This window comes from Schistocerca cancellata, chromosome 6 (genome assembly GCF_023864275.1).
Source record: "Schistocerca cancellata isolate TAMUIC-IGC-003103 chromosome 6, iqSchCanc2.1, whole genome shotgun sequence".
NCBI lineage: Eukaryota > Metazoa > Arthropoda > Insecta > Orthoptera > Acrididae > Schistocerca > Schistocerca cancellata.
Window position 1 is genome coordinate 116,987,571 of NC_064631.1, and position 20,814 is coordinate 117,008,384.

Consider the following 20,814-nt stretch of genomic DNA (forward strand, 5'->3'; position numbering starts at 1 on the left):
GAAAAATGAGGAAGTTTTGTTGCCTTCTAGGCATTACGCACACCTCAGATATTTACAAACATGCAGTGAAGGGTGAATATGTAGAGGCCTAACACCGAGACGGTCCTTCAACGTCGCAACTTGGTATTTTTCAAGCTGATAATTAAAACTTTATTACTGCCCGTCGTGTACAAGGCCCCAACTTACATCCACTTGCACACACGTTCACTCAGTCAGGAAACACAACGTTAAGGACTACTCTGCCTTCCTTCCTTCTACCATCGACCTCGACAGTGAGGAGGCAATAAACTTAATATAATTCTTTTTGTTTTTCTTGGGATGTTTGTTACATAGAACTGACGTATGTAACGTAAAGTAAGTTGCAGGCACAAATTAAATTCTGCGTTATTATAGACATCATGTATTTTTAACTTTGTATAAAAACCCCATGCTCTATAGTAGTGAGCTAGTGACACATTGTGTTCAAGAATACACGTACTGATGCTGTCAACGCCACGCCTTTTGCGCAACTTATTTGCGATAGCGCTGTTTTCCGCAATCATGTCAAAGTTAATAAGCATTCTAATGTTATGAAGGATAAAATCGCATTTGATGTATTCGAATAATAATGATAATGTCTAAGCCTTATCTGTCGGTATCTTTGCTTCTGCATTGCTGAATCAGGATGCGTGACGCACAAAACGGGTATTTAAGTTCGCCGAAAACGACGGAGGGTCATCCAGACGGACTACAGAGAACGATCATGATGAGGGGTAAGTTCTCGGAGCAGGCCTCCTGCAAGCCGTTGCACTAATAAGTTGTAGTTAACCATCACACAACTGAGCATTTCGTTCTATTAAATTTTGTAACATACTGAGAGTTTACTGGTTCAGGGCTCCAACGTTTCTTGGAAATTGTTTGAGTAAGAAAATGTGTCTCAGAATTCCACCAAAGCTACCGTCTGCCACAAATTTCATACTTAAAATTTTGAGAAATGCCCTGTTACAATAACTCAAGAGTAACAAAACTCCTTAAAAATACTGTCCTCCTAATGTATTCATTATTAAAGGTAAGAAGAGCTTGTATAACTATATTAGTGATTAATAGGCCTAGGAATGGACTTACTAACATAAGGTTAATCTATGATCGTGATATCGATTTTTAAGGAAGCACTGTTTTTTATACGATCCAGAACTTCGAACTCTGTTTTACGTTGAGATTCTGGCAATCAAATATTGTGTTGGTAATACCTGGTATAGAGCCAGTTAAGGGAACACGCAGTACATAACAGTTCACTCTGAAATTTTTGTCTTCTTCACTATATAAATAAGTAGTTAGACAATCGATTTCCTTTTTTTGAATAACCATGTCAAGTGCAAAGTCCCTAATGCAGTCGGTACCCTAAAATGCAGTGTGAGAAATACAGGTAACCAGAGGGGTTGCATTGCAAACAACGAATTGCCAAGATGGAAAAATATGCGCAATGTACTACAAGCAACCACCACAAGAGTAGCTACAACGTTTGCAGTTTTCGGAAGCCCTTTTTTCTTTATATATACATGTAATGACTCACCAAAGACGTCAGCTTTCACCGACCTTTGAAGTATTGTTTATGTGCAACTTATTGCTTTAATTCACACTGACTTTGATCTGGGGACAGCCTTTATTTGAGGACAGAATGACGGAAGGTGAGACATTTGCAGAAGGAGGACAGTCACTTCCCGGAGCTATGTCGCCCGTATTTTATAGACAAGACTAAATTCCATTCTGTGTGCTATACACCATATCATTAACATTGGTTACAAGTTTAAAACTATTGTCTGCAATTCACTAATCAAAATTTTCTCATTTATACAACATACATAACACCTATGTCGTTCTCAGATTACAGAGACTACTCATTATAATTTTCGTAATATATATTTTTGACAGTTTTCCGTATAAATATTGAGACTTTACACTTATTTCCTTCATAGGTGTTTTCCTGATTGCAAGCCTTGTGCTGGCTTCAGTGGTGGTTGTTAGCCATGCAGCGACCTTCAAACGGCAGAATATGGTAAGTATTTCCCTGGACAGAAAATTAGTTATCGACCTTTTCTCATTGCTATCAACATTTTAAATATTTCGCAACGTAAGATGTTATTCTCTAAGTTCGTCTTGGTTGCACGGAAATTAGTAGGTTCCTCTGTTGTTCTTTGATCTATCTCGCTTGAAAATAGGGGTCTTTTGTCACAAAGGAAACGCGCTTGCACAAAAAAACGTAATTCGTATGCTTTTTTTTATTTTAACATACACAGTATGTTATGCGAGAACGAACCAATATACGTTGTAAGAAAACTGTTTGGTCTTTCACAAGGAGACCTCAATGCTTCAACAAAACTCACGAATAGACACAGTATGATGCCACATGAAATTACATTTTCTTCTAGCGAAGGCGCAGTTAAGTTGGCATTTTTCACACAGTCAGCACCAACTGGAATTGGGAAAGTTTTTAGTTATTTTGCATTAAGTGGATGTTTCTATATATGAATACATCAAACATTGTTTTATTAAATTATTCAAAGGAAAAAATTTTACTACCATGAAGGTTGTGGGTCCTCTTTATGAATTCACTAAAACTGACGCACTGACCGTCCGATTTCAGTTTACAATACGTTTACATATTACAACGAGTACTTGGAAATTCAACGAAGGTACTGTTGGACGATAAATCGGTCATACATGTTGTCAGTAGAGAAACAGTTACAGCAGAAAGGGTTCATCAGCAGTGCTTAGTGACTTCGAACGTGACCACTCGTTGGACGCCTAATGAAATGACAAATTCACCAGGGACATTTCAACATTCATGTCGACTGCTGGTGATGTGAACATCAAGGTTAGACGGGAAGGAACGAACGTAGCGGAAACAAGACCATGCAGACCTCCTGTACCTTCGGGCGTTGCGCAGGGTGTTTCTAAAAAATCGCACGAAATCAGCGTAAGGAGTCACCCGTGAGTTCCGAAGTGCTAACACCAGTCAAGTTAGCACAATGACTGCGCATATGGTGCAAAAAATAATGGGATAAAATGGTCGATCGCAGTTTCTCGTAAGTCACTGTTCTGCTGTTTGTACAATGGGTCCCTCGAGATGGTGTAAATAGCGACAGTGGATTACAGGAACGAGTAATTTGGAGTGATGAATGAGGCTAGAGCCTCTGCTGGTATAGGGTCGAATTTAGTGGTGAGGTTAGCGTTCACACGTAATCTAGGGGTAGTGTCCTTGACTAGTAATCAAAACATCCTGCATTCCGGGTTCGAACTCTGCTCAAATTTTGAATAAAAATCGTAAGTAATGAAGACCGAAGTCTTATGGCATAAGAAGGCGACCTAGATCTGCCAACGGTCTGGTCAAAGAGGTGTAAGAGTGTCCCTAAGTGGCGGAAGAATCAGCAATGATCGATGGCATTGAGATGCAGAGGGTAGTGCAAATAATTGCATTAAGACAGATAATGTGTATCCACAGACCTTGTGACCTGTTACTTAAAAAAAGCGTATGATGTTCTCTTCATTGGGAAAGATTCCGGACTAGTCCCGCATTCGAATCTCAGGTGGAGAGAGCCATGGCGGAGTAGACCATGAGTAAAAGTTGGAATTACGAGTGACGGGATAACTTTCCACAAATCGCACCATGGAATTCTGGAAGTTTTAACGTAGTAGGAAAGCTAGAATATTTGAAAAGAGAAACGCGGAAGCTCAATGTACGTGTAGTGATGGTCAGTGAAGTGAAATGGAAAGAAGATGAGGATTTCTGGTCAGACGAATATAAATAATATCAACAGCAGCAGAAAATGGTAAAGAAGCGGTAGGATTCGTTACGAATGGGAGGGTAGGGCAAACAATGAGCTGCTGTGAACAGTTCACTGTTGGGGTTGTTATCATAAGATTCAACACCAAACCAACCCCGTGAACGATACTTCATATGTGCATGCTTACGTCGCAAGCAGAAGATGAAGAAATAGAGAAAGTTTGTGTGGGTACTAAACGGGTAATTCAGTATGTAGAGGGAGATGAGACTCTAATAGTCTTATTGGATTGGAACGCGACTACAAGCGAAGGAATAAAAGCAATGGTTACAGGAGAATAAGGGGTTTTATGGTAGGAATAAGATAGAAGAAAGAGTAACTGAGGTTTGGAATAATTTTCACATGATAATAGAGAATATTCTATTCAAGAATCAGAAAAGGAAGAGGCACACTTGGAAGGACAAGAGAAGATTTCACACAGTACACGGTCAGTTGGAGATTGCGAAATCAGATATTGCATTATAACGCGTACCCAGATTCAGCTATAGACTTCGATCACAATTTACTAATGATGAAAGGGTAGAGTGAGGTGAGCTTTAAAACAATTGTCCGAATCAGTGCGAAAGGAATGGGATACTGAGGTTCTGAGGAATGACGTGACACGTTTGAAGTTCGCTTAGGACGTAGATAACGCGATAAGGGACACCAGAGTAAGAAGTTCAGTTGAAGACGATGGGAAATCTTTAAAAAGGGCGATCACAAATGTTGACTGACAAACATAGGTACAAGGAAGAAACTTCAAAGTAACCTTGGGTAACAGAAGAAGCACATCAATTAACCTACGAAAGAGGTAATTTCAATGGTTCAAATGGCTCTGAGCACTATGGGACTTAACTTCTGAGGTCATCAGTCCCCTAGGACGTACAACTACTTAAACCTAACTAACCTAAGGACATCACACACATCCATGCCCGAGGCAGGATTCGAACCTGCGACCGTAGCGGTCTCGCGGTTCCAGACTGTAGCGCCTAGAACCGCTTGGCCGAAGTAGTTTACTTTTTTCATATTCCCTGTGAATTGGTATAGGTAGAGGTTACACAAGAGAAACAGAATAAAGTAATAGTTGGTTTCTTTTACCGACGCCCCTACTCAGTTGATACAGTTGCTGAACAGTTCAAAGAAAACCTGAATCATGTTTACCTGAGTCATGTTTCAAATCGGTATCCAAGATACATACATGTAGTGGTTACTTCAATCTACCCTCGACATGGTGGCGGAAATACCTGTTTAAAGTCAGCGGTAAGCATAAAACGTTACCCAAAATCGTACTGAATGCTTTCTCAGAAAGTTAATTTAAGCAGTTAGTTCAGGAGGCCACTGGAAGTTTAAATGATTGCGAAAATATACTTAACTTCTTACATACAAATAATCCTTAGCAAATGGGGAGCATTATGCCGGATACAGGGATTATTGTGGGGAGCCTGAAAACAGTCAGATCCAATCCTACTGAAAACAAACGCACAGTAAATGTGTTTAAAAATTAACTTGACGCTTTCATAAGAATTAGTCTCCACTCATTCCGACTATCTAATTGTAGATTAACTATTGTTTGCATTCAGAGAAATAGCATCGTTGGCAGCTGTGAAAAACGTACCAAAAATGTCAATAAGGGATTGTTCGTGATCCCTCATGCTAAAAAAAACTGGTCCGAGCACTGCTGAAGAAGCAACGAATAAAAGCTACCAATTGTAAAAGAACTCAAAATGCCCAACGCTGTCGATACCTTCACTGAGCGTCGACTATGGTGATGTTGCTGGCGACAGTGCCAGTAAAGCACAGTTACTAAACATGGTTTTCCGAAATTAATTCACCAAGAAGACTAAGTAAATATTTCAGAATTCGAATGAAAAACAACTGCCAACTTGAGTAACTTATGAGTAGAAATCTTGGCTGCAGTAAGCAGCTTGTCACTTAATAAATACAAGACCACCGGACCAGATTGTGTACTAATCAACTGTCCTTTCAGAATGTACCTATATAAAAGCCCCGTACTTAGCAAACGTATACAGGCTCTCTCGCTCTAGTCGAGAGATTCGTATCTAAAGAGTGGAAATACGCACAAGTCCCACCAATATCCAAGAAAGGAAATGCGAGTAATTTGCTGAATTAGTAAGATATTGTAAGATATGCTGTGTTCGAAAATTATGAAATACCACGAAGAAAATGATTTATTGACAAAAATGCAACACGGATTCAGAAAATAATGTTCTTGTGAAATAGAACTAGTTCTTTATTCGCATGTAGTGAATTAAAAATGAAATGATCGTACGCCATTCATGGCCGAGATTCTCCCCCTAGGGAAGTGTGGCCGGCAGTTGCAAGTCAGTTTGCGACAAGATGGGTGGCTTGCGTGTCGAATATGATGAAATGATGATGTAGACAGCTCAGCTGCCAGTCCCCGAGCGGAGGAAACCTTCGAGTCGGCTGGGATCGAACGCGCGCCCGCTGTATGACACACTAACCAAGGGGGCGGACAAGAAGTAAAGAGTGCTATCTACAAAAATCGTCAAATTATATCTATACTTTTGAATTGCTTAGAGGTCCCCTATGAGGAGCGATGTCAAAATGCTACTGGAAAACTGCGTGCCTATGGCGTATCGCCTGAGCTGCGCGAGTGGATTCGTGATTTCCTGTCAGCAAGGTCAAAGTTCGAAGAAATAGACGGAAAGTCATCGATTAAAACAGAATTTGGCCTTTCTCAAGGAGGCGTGATACACTCCTCCTTCTCCTGTCCTGCATAAACTAATTAGGACACAATTCAGAATCTCTTAAGGTGATACTGTCGTTAATTGTCTTATAAAGCGATCGAATGATCAAATCAGTTGAAAATGATTGAGACAAGATACCTGTATTGTTCGAAAAGTGGCTACTGGCTCTAGACAGCGAAAAGTGTGAAGTGATACACATGAATACTAAAGGGAGTCCGCTAAATTTCGGTGACACGAAAAATCACGCAAATTTACTGTCGGCAAATTCAGCTAAATTCTTTGGGATTATAGTTACGAATAACTTATCTGGTATGATTAAACAGATAATGTTGTGGGCAAAGAAAATTAAAGACTGCCATTTATTGGCAGAACACTTAGCACGAGCAAAATCGCTACCAAAGATACTGCTGACACTATGTTTGGCCGGTCTCTTCTGGAGCGTTGATGTTTGTTGTGGGATCCGCATGTGGTAGGATTGTCGGAGGACATCGAACGAGCTGAAAGAAGGGCATCTCGATTTGTATTACTGCGAAATAGGGGAGAGAGTGCCACGGATATGCTACTCGATTTGGTATGGCGATCATCAGAACTAAGGTGTCTTGTTGGATCTTCTCAAGAAATTTCAGTCACTAACTTTTTACGAAGTGTTAAAATACGTTAATGACATCCACCTCCACAGGAAAAAATAATCATAACAAAATACGAGAAATCAGGGCTCGAACGGAAAGATTTTGTTAGGTTTTCTCGTGTGCTGTTCGGGTGTCGAACAATAGAGAAATATATTGAAGGTTGTTAGATGAACCCTTTGCCAGGCACTTAATTGCGAATTGCAGAGTAAACACGTACACGTTGATGTAGAAGGAAATACAAAAAGGATAGACGTGAAAAAATTGAAAAAGAATGCACGCCAGGTAGACTGATTCTGTATATATAAAAGTTCAAACAAACTGTAGTGAAATGAAAAGCATGGGTGGTAACATTAAGAGCGCAATGGTAATTTCACTGTTAAACGCAGAAAGGAAATCAGATAGGTGGAAAGAGTACACTGAAGGGGTCTATGAGAAGAAGGATTTATCGTGATAGGAGATAAAGAATCGGTCGACACGACACAGGGGATGCAGTATTAGAGTCACAATTTTAAAAAGCTATGGAAGACTTGAGAGAAAATGAAGCTAAAGGGGCAGACAACATTGCATTTCAATTTCTAAAATTATTGTGGGAAGTGGGAACCAAACCAGTATTCAAGTTATTGCGTAGGATCTACGAGACTGGCAACAGTCCGTCAGACTTGGAAAAAATATCAACCATACAATTCTGAAGACAGCAATAAGAGAACAGTGCGAAAACCATCTCGTAGGCAACATAACAGCTCATGCATGCAAGCCGAAAAGAGGATCATCGGGAAGAATGGCAAAAAAAGCCTGTTAAGTGATACTGAGCTTGTCTTTAGGGAAGGTAAAGGCACCACGTTGGCAATTCTGACATTTCGATTGGTAATGGAAGCTAGAGCGAAGAAAAGTCAACGCACACTCAATTGATCAGTCGCCTTAGAAAAAGCGTTTGATAATGTAAAATGGTGCAAGATGTTGGAAATTCTGAGAAAAATAGCAGTACGCTATAGGGAAAGACGGTTAATGTACAATATGTACAAGAAAGAAGGAACAATAAGACTGAATGACAAGTAACGAAGTGCTCGGATTAGAAAGGGTCCAAGACTGAGATGCATAATTTAGTCCCTACCTTTCAATCTATACATCGAAGAAATAATGACGTAAATAAAAGAAAGGTTCAAGAGCACGATTAAAATTCAGCATGAAATGCTATCAGTGACCAGATTCGCTGATGAATTTCTATTCTCAGTAAAAGCGAAGAATAATTACAGGATATGTTGGATGGAGTGAACCGTGTAATTAGTATTGCATATGGATTTACAGTAAACCGGAAAAAGGCGGAGGTAATGTGTGTAGAAGAAATGATAATAGCTCGTAAGTTAACGTCAAAACTATCGACCACAAAGTAGACGAATTTTATATATTCTGATACTTAACTAGCAAAGCTATGAGGGATGAAGCAAGGTGGTCGCAAAAAGCAAAATAGCAGAGGCAAAGAGGGCCTTCCTGGCCAAGAGAAGTCTACTGGCATCAAACGTAGGTCTAAATTTGAGGAACAAACTTTTGAGAAAAGAACTACTGGTATCAAATGTAGGTATTAATTTGAGGAAGAAAGCTTTGAGATCGTACGTTTGTAGTACAGAATTCTGCGGTAGTGGGTCATAGACAGCAGGAAAACCGGATCACAAGAGAATGGAAACGTTTGAGATGGGGTGTTACAGAAGAGTGCTGAAAATGAGGTGGACTGATAAGATGAGGAATGAGGAGGTTGTCCGCAGAATCGGGTTGAGAAGAAACATATGTAAGACACTGAAAATAAGAAGGGCCAGGGCTATGTGACGTTTCTTGAGTCAACAGTTAATTTTATTACATGGAACTATGTAGAGTACAAACTGTAGAAGATGAAAGGGATTGAAATACATTTAAAATATAATTGAGGACTTACGGTGCAAGTGCTATTCTAAGACGAATAATTTAGCCATTGAGAGGGGTGCATGGCAGACAGCATTAAAACAGTCAGAAGATTATGACTAAAAGAGAAAGACCTTATAGCTGTTAAGTAAAATCCATATGCGGAAGAATACGAACATATTTTATAGCATTGAGTACTGAATGAATGACACATACCGTCTCATAAAACAGAACATGTAATACAATGTCTTGTGGACGTTAAGATCCCTAAAATTGACTGATCTACCTAGAGTACCTACCTCAACGGGATGGAACTTATTTGACAGAGGTCGAAAGTCAATTTCTTTTGAGATATAAGCTTCAAATATTACCTTTCACGCTAATACCGACTTACCGGGAACAACGGACTGGCTTTCGTCCACACATATTCAGACAACTTTTTCAGCGCATCCCCAGCAGAGATCAAACCGTCGACGACGCGTAAAGTTGAAAAGTCCATAATATTGTCCACTTACGAATGTCCGGATACTGTTGATCAGATAGTGGATATTTGTATTTCAATCCTTCCTCAGTCTAATATGTACACTGAGGGGCAGTACTGGTAGACCATCAAAATAGGTAGCTATCCATGGCATCCAATATCGCCTTATGAACTCAAAAAGTGTCAGTGCCGCAGATTTGTTGACATGTATAACAGGTAGAAGAGACAGTACATGATGAGCAGTGTGGACTGTATTTCAAATTCCACTGTATGTCGTAAACATAATGTCAATGCCACTATTAATTTAAATGTTTTCGTCCAAAACAACCTAATCTTTTTTTACAAAACTCTGATTCTTATTTCAAAAATTTCTCCTCATACGTAAGATGTAAAATAATTTTGTGTTATACTCCAGCTATGCCTTTTAAATTTATCCACAACAAGAGTGTCTTTACCTTCCTGTAAGTTATGGATGTCCACCATTGTGTTAGGAAAAATTTCTACTTAATCTTTTTCGGTTCACCGACAGAAGCTTTCACTTGCTGCTTTTCCATTTTTAGTTGCTGGTAGCGAACGCGGGCTGCAGCGGTGCGGGAGAGCCGTTCCCCAACCCCGAGGACTGCGGCAGCTTCCTGCAGTGCGAGGCGTCGGGCGTCGCAGCGGTCAAGCAGTGCCCCGCCTACCTGCACTTCAACGCGGAGCTCAAAGTGTGCGACTACCCGTGGTCCGCCAACTGCAAGGAGGCGGACAGCTCGTCTGGGGACAGTTCTTCTCAAGACGGCGACGATTCCTCATCTGAAGAGGCAGACAAGCTCATTGCTAAAGTCATTAAGAAAGCAAAGTCAGGCGCAGTAGCGACGAAACCAAATGCCACTGCTTTTCATGCCTAAATTTGCGATACATTTCTCCACACACCAAGTATGACAAAGGTCTTGAATGACTGACCTACGTTCAACTAGTTCGCATTTCTTGCTTTGCGTTAACAGTACACGGAAACGGAACACTGATAAGTGCATCGCTCTCATAAAAAGACAAAAAACTAAATAAAATAAAATAAAATAAAAAATAAAAAAATAAAAATATAAAATTACCCTCGCCGTTCATTACGACAAGGATCATTAATATGCGTACTTAATTGCTGCCTTCTGAAAACCTTTCGACTTTCTGGACAAATACGTCTGTGATAAAGGACGAAAAGCTGTGTATCTCTTACGACTCAAGCTACTTAAAGCGGCTATTTTAAATTTTGTTTACTTTTTGACGTAATGTGCGTTAAGAAAAGCTGCGGAAAATGCAGCAAAGGAGGAATAAAAGTTGCGCATAAATCTTAACTTCGTTGTTGGCTGCTTACGCTGTTGTCTTTGTCAGAAGCCAAGTAATTATGATAAAACTATAACTGTTATTGATGTGACACAGATAGGATTGTTGGTGTGCTTGCTATATCAAAAATGTAATGTACTATGTAGTGATCAGCAATTATTGAAAATAAATGTAAAAAAACGTAATGTTTGTATTATATCTTTACACCTAATAATTTCCTCCTTTGTGTGGTGATGACATCTGTAGCTGTTTATGCTGTATATGGCAATGAAAAACGTTTTCAACAGTTACACTGTGAAGAAATTTCACAGACAGAATCAGCATTGATACAGTACAAATCCTTAGAATATTTCGTTTCTTTCACTTACCAAACTATCACTTTACATCATTAATTCCTTTAATCTCAACTTGTTATTTCGAGAGACGTGGAAAAAACAAAAATCACGCAGAGAACCATAAGATATTTGGTTTTTAGTGTGTGTACATGTGACCAAACTAGCGGGTACTTCTTAAAAGAGCAACAGTTGTGAACACACTGTATTTTTTGATAAGGACAATGCGTGGTGATATAAGAAAAACGCATTTTACGAAATCTCGTGAAACATCATAGAACTGCTGGGAGAGAATTACTGGCTGTATAGCTCAAATACGCTAACGAAGGTGAGGGCTCCCATGAAGTTCCGTTATAGTGGCATTTCCTTTCTCTCAGTTTATTCTGATCGCTTTCGACATTTACGATCGCGCCCAACTAGTTCGTGACATAATTTTGGTTACTCACTTATTCCGAAGATCCTAACAGTAATGAAGATACTAACGTTTCTATTATAGAAGAGACTCGGAGCTAGAGGACTTAAGATATTCGCGAGAATCCTTGTGTCACGGCATGTGGCCATCTCAGAATATCGACAACGATCCCTTTCAAGGGCAAGAAATGGCTCTACATAAAGGGCCGTTACCACAGCGCATTCTCTTCCCATCTACATTAGATTACTTACATTTACTTATTGATTGTGATTGGTGTATAGCATGATACACTTGGGATTCTTCCGGACGAAAAATGATATCAGACAGAACGTTTGTCCCTTTACATGTGGCATCATTTGGTTGTCTTTGATGTTGAATTTATGCCTCCTTTTTGAAGCTAAACAGTGAGCATCTTAATGACCATTTAGCGTGAACACTTTGTTTTTTGCTAGTATAGTGGTTATAAAACGAGGTTGCCTCCAACATTAAAATGCTTGACGAAGCCAAAACTGAAGTAAGTTATTCAAATAAAATTCCATTTCCAGTTCGCGTGCTCCATCTTCAAGAAACACAGGCTTCACTTTTCCAAAGACGACGGAATTATTCATTTAGAAGACGACTTTATACCGCTACAGCAAAGACGGATTTGCGATGATCTTTACTTCTCTACGTCAACATTGACAGCACAGTAACAAAGTCAACTAGAGCAAGATATCAGATACTTACCGTCACTTTTACGCAGAGTGACCAGCATTCATCATGCAGTTACGCTAACGAAGAACAAGAGCCTACACGCGGTGCTTGTAAGAAGCCTAACCAGCTGAGGCTGACATCTGTCTTACGTTCGACAATACCATCTGAATCTAGAAAGTGTTGGAAATAGAAACTGTTCTTCATAAGCTCAGTGTTTGGAAGTTCTAAAATACTAAGTCAGGACTGTGCTGTGTCTGTGCTAGAATAGAATGGTCTTATTGTGGAATATGATCTACGTCGCAAACTCTTGTGGATTCTAGCGGTCATATTACTGACTAGCAATTAACAAGTTCTAGGTCCCAGGTTCCATCCCAGTCACTTTGAATAAAGGTCATCAGCATTGGAAAAAGTTACTCCTCTCGTAAGGAGTCACCATTTTTCTACCAACAGCTTTGTCAAAGAAGGCGAATGGGGGAGAGCAGAGTTTCAGGAGAGCCGAGCAGTAGTGACCCCCCATGGCACGGAGCTAACTGGAACTCACTGTGTGGCTCTCAACTTGGAAAAATCAGCCTATTGTCAGAGGTTAGTCGTTGGTTCATGGACTGCAGACTGTGGTCTTGGCTGCATAATGTAGTTCGGAGCTGATGGGAACCGCCTGTACATCATAGCGTGGCCCACCTGTATCACTTGCAACGGGTTGGACGTCGGCGTTTACGTACCTCTGCCCAAGATTGCATTTGTGGGAAGAGCGTTGTCACTTGGTATCCTATGGATCAGAGGCTAATGACTAGAGTCTGGCTTTGTCATTTGGCAGTAGGTAAGGGTTCCAGACGCATACAACAAATCACAGAAATGAATAGTGACTTCTGTCGACACTGCTGTGTATGAAGGACCGTTGACCAAAAAGCAGGCTGTGGCTGCGGCCTGATTAAGGATTTTGTGTGATTTCCATGCGGCTAAAATTTTTCGTCACTTCATTGCTTCCCTCCTTAGATTAATCCCTTACATCGAAGTATTCCTTAAGTATATGGCTGCCACAGAGACAATAATTTGCACAGCATTGTTTTATGCTTTACATTCTGCTGCACGTATCGGGGGTAGACACTTCTTATGTAGCTTTTTCGACTCCTTCTTCAGTTTTCATATTACTATATACGCTATATCATTTTTTCGATGCTCAAACAAGGTGTCTATGTGGCCCTGGAAAAGTTTTCACCATTCTAGTTCACACGGTGGGGGTGAGTCACTGGTACCGATTCGACTCTTAAGGATGTGCAGGTTAAAGGAAGACAAAGGTAGGACTTGGGCCACTCTGCGTTTGGGGTGGCAATGCACAACACATTTTACCAGAAATATCCAGATGGCTGAGGTAGAAGTTCTTATGATGATCAGTGTCCGGCGATGTTCGGTCCAATATTTAGTTACATGGTCGACCTGGTATTCCATCGGCACTCGAACAGCTTCGTGGAAATCATCTGATCCAGCAGAGTGGTGAGGAATTCTCGTCTACTGACATATCCATTTTGGTGGATATCATGTGATACATTAGAGTGGAGAGGACTTCTCGTCTACTGATATTAACAAATCTAATGTTGCTGTTACCTCGATACGAATTTTGCGTATCCCAAGAACTCTCCCGGAGGTAGAGTATTGGGAGTCCAATGGACAGAGTATAGTAGAGCTTCCTGCAGTTATATGATCTCAACTAGCACATCAGTGATAATTTTGGCGATAGTGGGTCAAAACCTCAAGTGCGTGTCCACATTATCCAGTCGGCTCTTAAAACGGTTTAGTCTTCGTTAACTGCTCATCCTCATGTGTGAATAACGAGTGCGGTGGCCACGGTGCATAGTATTGCTTACCACATCTTCGAGACTCGTGAGTTGCATGGTGTGTATTTCAAGGGCCTCCCGGCTCGTTTCCAAGCCTGCTTTTATCTGTTGTACCACCGTGATAGTCTTTGCTAAGTATCTCAGTGCTGGTTACTGTTTTTAGGAGTTTACCACCTGCGTCAACCAGTCCCTTTTCTATTGAATCCGTAGGACCGATTCTCTGGTCTGGTGCAGCAACTCCTGAAAACAATAGAAAACTGGTCATTATAGCTGCTATTTCCAGCAATTATCATTCAACCCCATCTTGAATTGCATCATGGACCTCAGTTTCCAAAAGGTATCGTCAAATTGTTGAATTTTATTTTCTACTGCCCATATGTCAAAATCCACACTAAATTAGCACTGATGTTCTGACTTTATTACGTCCGGCTGCCGTGCAAAAACTAGCCCACCACTAAAAGGACGACTTTACGTATCGTACAATGACTGATAGAATAACACACATGGTTCTTATAGCTTTATTTACGTTACAAGTCGTAGATATATAATACAAACATTATTACACTACAAACAGAGTATTTATATAACCCTCAACTACTACCTGACTAATGTCACTTCGTATCTGCCCACCAAGCTCAGGAACACAACGACGATGATGTTTCTTGTTTTCACCAGCCTGTTTGTCTTGCACTTGTCGACCAGAGGCAGAGCTGCTGCACTTTTTTCTCCGTAATTTAGTGTAGTTTCAGCCATAACCACAGCCTTTGGGGAGAGGAAATTCACTGTTAATCTACCTATCCTTTTTGTGTAATAAGAGCATAGGGATGAGTTGGAATACTCGCTTATACATCCTGTTTCTCATGCCTAGATCTGCGTTTCTTTTTGTTATTTTCTACAAATACTTCCCTTGCCCCTTCAGAAGGATCTGATAGTAATTGAGACCATGCTTCTTATTTACCCCAAAATGGAATTATTCTACTTACATGGACAATTGTGCTTCACGTCAGAAGCTGCAGGTTGACATTAAGTGAAGATGTCATCTCGACCACCTGATACAGTCCTTGGTGACCCGAAATGAACAGTTAAGTTATTCTTTCAGGAAGTAGCATAACCACCTGCACGCCATGGTACTTAGGAAATTTCGCTATTTGTTGCTGATGCATTCCTGCTATTCATTTTTAACCGGATACCAGGTGCAATTCAATTTTTATAAAAATTTTGAGAGGATAGTACATCTTCTCCCAGGACATACTGGCAGAATTCAAAAGGTGAGGGCATGTTTTTGGAAAAACAACTTCAGAAGGCGGTAAGCATGTGTATTCATGAATTTTTGAGTTACATGTTGCTGCAACTTATGGTAGTAGAGTATCCGAATCATTGTAGCTACTATTTACATAATAATATTTTCTCCAATGTTATATCCACTCTTTGAGTTCTGTTTCTTGCTTTTGGATGATGTGCTCCCGTTAGTAACTCCTTACACATAATAGTCGGCACATGTTATTGAGTGACTTGGTGAGAAATTTAGTGTCTTGGTCGGTTTTTAAGGTACCTTGTTTCTGAATCGCAGTAACCATTGGTGACCCATAGTCTGTGCCACCATTTCTGTCTCTTTACTTGGTATGGCGATGACAGCAAAAAAGTGAAAAATGGTCAACTATAAATCATAAATATCGATTCCCTGCTGGTGTTTTGACAAAGGGGCCAAGTGATCCATTCTGATCCTTTGCAATGGTCCGTATGCCTCAGGTAACCTTTATGTTGGGATTTTTTGATGAATATTCTGAGCTCTTTGATTACAAAGAACGCACTTCTTCACGTAACCCTGTATGTATTTGTTTTTCATTGTTCACTAATAATTTTCTGTAACACAGCACTCCTTGCTATATCATCCACAATGTCCTGCCAAGCTCGAATTGTGAGCCCACCTTAATAATTCACCTCCAAAATTTGCCAGCAGAACCACGTGGTTGTTGCACCTTGTTTGCCTGTACAGCACTCCGTCATCTGAGCTTAACCACACTTGCCTCATGGAATTCTATCTACATCAGCAGCCTGAGCCCTGCACCATTCTTCCACACTTACCCCAATGCATTCGACAGCATGTACTTTCGTAGCTAAGTCTTCCTTACTTCCTGTAAGACTTTTCTGGGTGTTTGTAAGCGTAGGCTTCTATGCCCATTGTCACTGTCAGTAAGATTCTTCTTGACTGTTGATCGCTCTGCCAATGTACAATATTGTCCACTCACAGGAAAGCACTATGGAAGTTTACTTGCTACAGTATCCGAAATTTTGGACAATTTTATATATTGACAATGCAGTCAACAACCCAGACGAATTCTATTTGCTGGGTGTTATACAACATCTAATTCAAATTCGCTTAGCAATAAAGTTCAGTGGGTCAAAAAACGGTTGGATCGTTAAGTCCAATAAAGCATTTAGTTGCTGCATGATCGGTTACGACTTTGAAGTACAACCGTGACAGGTGACATAGGTGAGGCATGAGAATTTGTTATTGTCTGCTTTATTGAGGTGTCTTGAGCGTAAGTTACTGGGTATTATTCCCTGTCAATGTCCTCACTCATAATATGGATAGGAGCAGAATTGCTTGACTCACATGACTATATAAATTTTTTTGATAGGAAGAGCAAGGATGAGGCTCGTAATCAATAATGCTTTCAATCACTCAAGTGTTCCTTTGCAATATGGAAGCCAGTTAAACTATAATACCATATTTTTGTAAATAAGTAGAGGGCCTTGCTACCTCAGCAAAATTTGGATGTGTTTTCTATAAGAATTGCTGAATCTGAGATACGACTGTAATTTCTTTGCTGTCTCAGGTGTCTTGAAATCCTCTACGGCTTGACTAATAATATGGCCTAAACAGTGGACCTCCTGTATGACGATATGTCGCTTTTGGAAACAGTGGGTGAATCACACCTCGTGAAACAGGTTCAAGTCTTTTATAAGTGCATGACATGCTGCTGGAAGCATTTGAAAAATACAATACTATAATCTAAGTACAACATGCATTATTTCAGTTTCACACCCCTTAACAGCTATACACATACGACACTGATAGTGATAGACCCAAAAACGCGGTTTTAGGTCGATCTTCCAGTGCTATCTCTAATTGTCTGCATCCACTCCATAAATCCATTTGGTGAAATAACAGCATTGTCCCAGATTTTCTAAGGTTCCTGTAGTGTTTAGCATTGAGTAGGTGTTAGTTATTTTGAATTGGCATTCTTACTATCAGTCTCAGACGTTCTTTGGAAGAATGATGACATTTGCTGACCGGGGACTGGTTTTTTCTTCTGCAGTTCCATTCTGGTGCAGTCGATCGATAAACGCGTCCATCATTGGTTGTAGGTAATGGAGGACCCGATATGGTTTCTTGCACACAGATGAATTGTTCGTGGTGGGAGATCTATGCTGCCTTATAGGTGCAGCTGGCATTGAACCTGGTGGGTTAAATTATTCCATGTGTACATGTCCACAGTGTCATGTTTTTTCTGATGTGACACCTTTCCCCTTAGAGTGGTTAGTGCATTCTACGTAGAAACACCTATTCAACCATTTTCCCTCTAATATTTCTCAGCTATCACCGCACATTTCGGCAGCCTCATGTTTTCCCAATTAAAATTGTCTACAGCAATGGACCACATCTGGGTTTGGTAAATTTGGTGCACAAAAGATGTATTATGTTGTATGGAACGTTGTGACAGATCCTGTTTCTCGTTTTCTGGCAAAGGATCTACTACGCATAAAGTAAATTATTAATAAGCAGATCAGTTCCTGCGATCATTTTAAGCAAATCTCCATATCTTTCAGTATTATATTCCTTATATACCTTGCCTAAGAATGACGTTGTAGCGTATGCCCGCTCATTTGAGAAGTGCCGCATACATACCTGGAAATCTCTCGCTACCACTCAGAAACTCTACATTGCCGAACGGAGTGTGTGAATGGGGGCCTCAGATTTACGGCTGGCACGGATACCTATGAACCTGTATCCAATCAAAACCTACACAACTGTCCATTTTCATAGCCGGATAAATGTCTGCCACTGATTTCTCACAGGGGTATCCCGTGGTCACACGAAAGGGCGTCCTTGTGCAGTGGACACACCGCTCTATAATACATTTTCTTTTTACACCACTTTTCGGGATACGCACATCTTCTCTAGCTTCCACAAATGATTGGACACACTAGTTCAAACATTTTCTGTGTACTCACTGATTATCAGAATTATACAGAAGTTAGCGACTGTTTTATAAGTCCACTTCCACATCAGACTTTGTCGTGACTATTAGATGGCTTACTCATTGACAAAATATTACATCGCTGACATTAAATATTCAGCGTGTTATCTGTGCTTGTTAGCTACTGAAGATTTCCTTATCATCAGATTCATTCAGAAATCCCGGTATTAATGAAAGAAGTATTTAATTACAGTTACGAAGTGCCACCTTACATAATCTTATCTGGGTTTCTGGAAATTAAAATCGGTGTTCTTTTAGTCTGTCGATTTACAAACCTCCAGCACGATTGATTTCCAGAGACTAATATCATTAAGTTAAACAGTACAATTAGGACCTTGCCATAAGCCGTTCATCACCAGATGAGATAAGCATTAATGTCATACTGCATACTGATACTTGATGTAAGGGCATAACTACCGCTACTCTTTATCAGTATATTCTGAAGGTTTCCAAAGAAACATTATAGAGCGACGACCAAGATTCCCCCCTCCGCACGTTTTCGGCCAGTTTTTGAATGGAATGTCACATCTGTTTGTATCTTTGACAATGGGCTCCCTGTGAAACTACTAAATCAGGCTCGGAGAACCAAATATAAGACATATTACCTCTGCATTAAAAGCTACTCGATTCTCTCTCAGCCTAGTCACTGATTCAATTTCAGAAAAAGTTGCTACAGCTTCAGCCAGAGATTTCAGGAATTCGATGCCCAGTTTGTGTGACACGTCACATGGTAGTCCCCGTAAAAGTTCATCGAGTGTTCGTTGTTTTTCTTCCTGCAGAATGACCTTATTGGCAGAGTCATCACCTGTCACTTAATATGAATCAACATTCATTTACGTGGTACGACCTACTAAACTTTCGAGGAATTTACCTTGCTTTTGTATAGCATTATGCTGCTGCGAAGATTATGTGTTGTATTATGACTTCTGTTGCGAACTACTAACAATGAAAGTCACTGAAGAGCTAAGCGGCTGTAACTTCTAATCGCACGATCCCTGTGTACCAGCACCCCCTACCAACTTTAAACGAGACACTCCTTAGACCTGCTCTCTACACCAGTTCGGTAATTTTTCTGCTGCACGTAATAACGACGTCTCACCGAGATTTACAATAAAATGCAACCACCCATGAGACAGTACTACTATCAAGGATGAGTGAATACACGCTAGAAGCCGACTGTCATCTTCTGTCATCGCTTAAACTATCGCTTTTCTTATGTGAAGCCCCAGTATCACCTCTAACTCTCGCAGCCTTATCCGGAAAATGCTTAGTCAAACCCCCTCCCCCCATCCCCTTCGAGCAAAGAACCTCATGATGATAAATCCCACCCTTCACTGTGTCTTCTGTTTTCACTCGTAGCGCATTAATTCTCCTTGGTTGTCACTTTCTCGTTCACAAGCATTTTGCTTATCATTACCACCGCAAATGTACAATAAATCCAAACGGAAACGAAAGGAAAAGACAAGAAGCGCAACCTAACAGGCCCCAAAAACTCTGTCGACACTTTCTTGAAACCATGTGCTGAGTGTCACTGTTGCTGTGCTTTTCGTAAGTCCAAATGCAGCATCAAATATTGTTCTGACACCAAGTGAACAGATACTACTTTTGGGGAGGTGTTTGCGAGCAGCTCAGTGCTGGTTGTGGGTGGAGTTGCAGACGATATAGACAGCCACTCGGTTTCCAAAACACTTTCTTAATATGGGCTGCACATATTCGTAGGACACGATCAGTAAGTGGTGAATAGAGGTATCTTCTGTAACCAAGATCGCTTTGGTATATTTCGTTTGCTTCACAACGATCGATTTCGACAGACTTTTGCTGACATCATCCAAGCTTCGGAAAAATCTTACTAACATGTATACATCTCACCAACACAATGAGAACAGTTTCCACTCAGTATGTCGTTTGATATGCTTGGGCCAACGACAGCACTTTTTATCTGTTCACGTCAACAACGGGAAACACAGTTGGCACAATGGATATTTGACATGTTCCTTTTTATGTTTTTGACAAGCCAATGTGATGTCGTACCTAGGAGTGGCATGCATGCATGTTAATAAGAATTTTGCAAAGATCCGATGACCATAGCAAGATCCTTTTATAGCAGTATACGTGCTGCAGTCAGAGAGTAGGCGATTGGCGGTGACCCACAGACCCAAGCATGCCGACATAGATGAACCATAACAGCGACAGGGGGATCGCTCGAGGCAGCCAGTGTCATGGACATTCAGGCGTCCGGGCGGGAGTACTCAGGCCATGAACATGGAACTGCAGGCTGGAGAAAGGAGCCAAGTGGCAGAGGTCACCTACGGCACTGTGCAATCTGGAACTCATATTGTGACCCAGACCGTGGAGACGGTAGCAGATTGCTGGCTACGTAGCCTCAGGCAGTGAGACTGTGGTCGTCGGTCCACCGACTGGAGGCACC

The 20,814-nt window shown here is 40.7% G+C and overlaps 3 protein-coding genes and 1 long non-coding RNA gene across 9 annotated transcripts in view; 3 read left to right on the forward strand and 1 right to left on the reverse strand.

The window, feature by feature from the left end:
• The window catches only part of LOC126190898 (uncharacterized), a 125,522-nt gene extending 114,485 nt beyond the window's left edge, over window positions 1-11,037 (forward strand). Inside the window, exon 4 of the mRNA XM_049931517.1 lies at window positions 10,462-11,037. The gene's annotated coding sequence lies outside the window, so the exon portion shown is untranslated. The remainder of the gene's footprint in view (window positions 1-10,461) is intronic.
• LOC126190903 (uncharacterized) overlaps window positions 1-20,814 on the reverse strand; it is a 554,406-nt gene that overhangs the window by 285,373 nt on the left and 248,219 nt on the right. The gene's annotated exons all lie outside the window — the stretch shown is intronic.
• Window positions 1-20,814, forward strand: part of LOC126190901 (probable chitinase 10) — a 362,914-nt gene that overhangs the window by 174,330 nt on the left and 167,770 nt on the right. The gene's annotated exons all lie outside the window — the stretch shown is intronic.
• The window catches only part of LOC126190897 (uncharacterized), a 125,372-nt gene continuing 105,281 nt past the window's right edge, over window positions 724-20,814 (forward strand). Inside the window, exons 1-3 of one of the 2 annotated variants that reach the window (XM_049931515.1) lie at window positions 724-752; window positions 1,956-2,035; window positions 10,093-10,461. In XM_049931515.1, coding sequence (XP_049787472.1) covers window positions 743-752; window positions 1,956-2,035; window positions 10,093-10,422 — 420 coding nt within the window. In that variant the 5' untranslated portion in view covers window positions 724-742 and the 3' untranslated portion in view covers window positions 10,423-10,461. Of the gene's footprint in view, window positions 753-1,955; window positions 2,036-10,092; window positions 11,038-20,814 lie in introns of those variants that run through there. The other variant, XM_049931514.1, reaches the window with a different exon arrangement.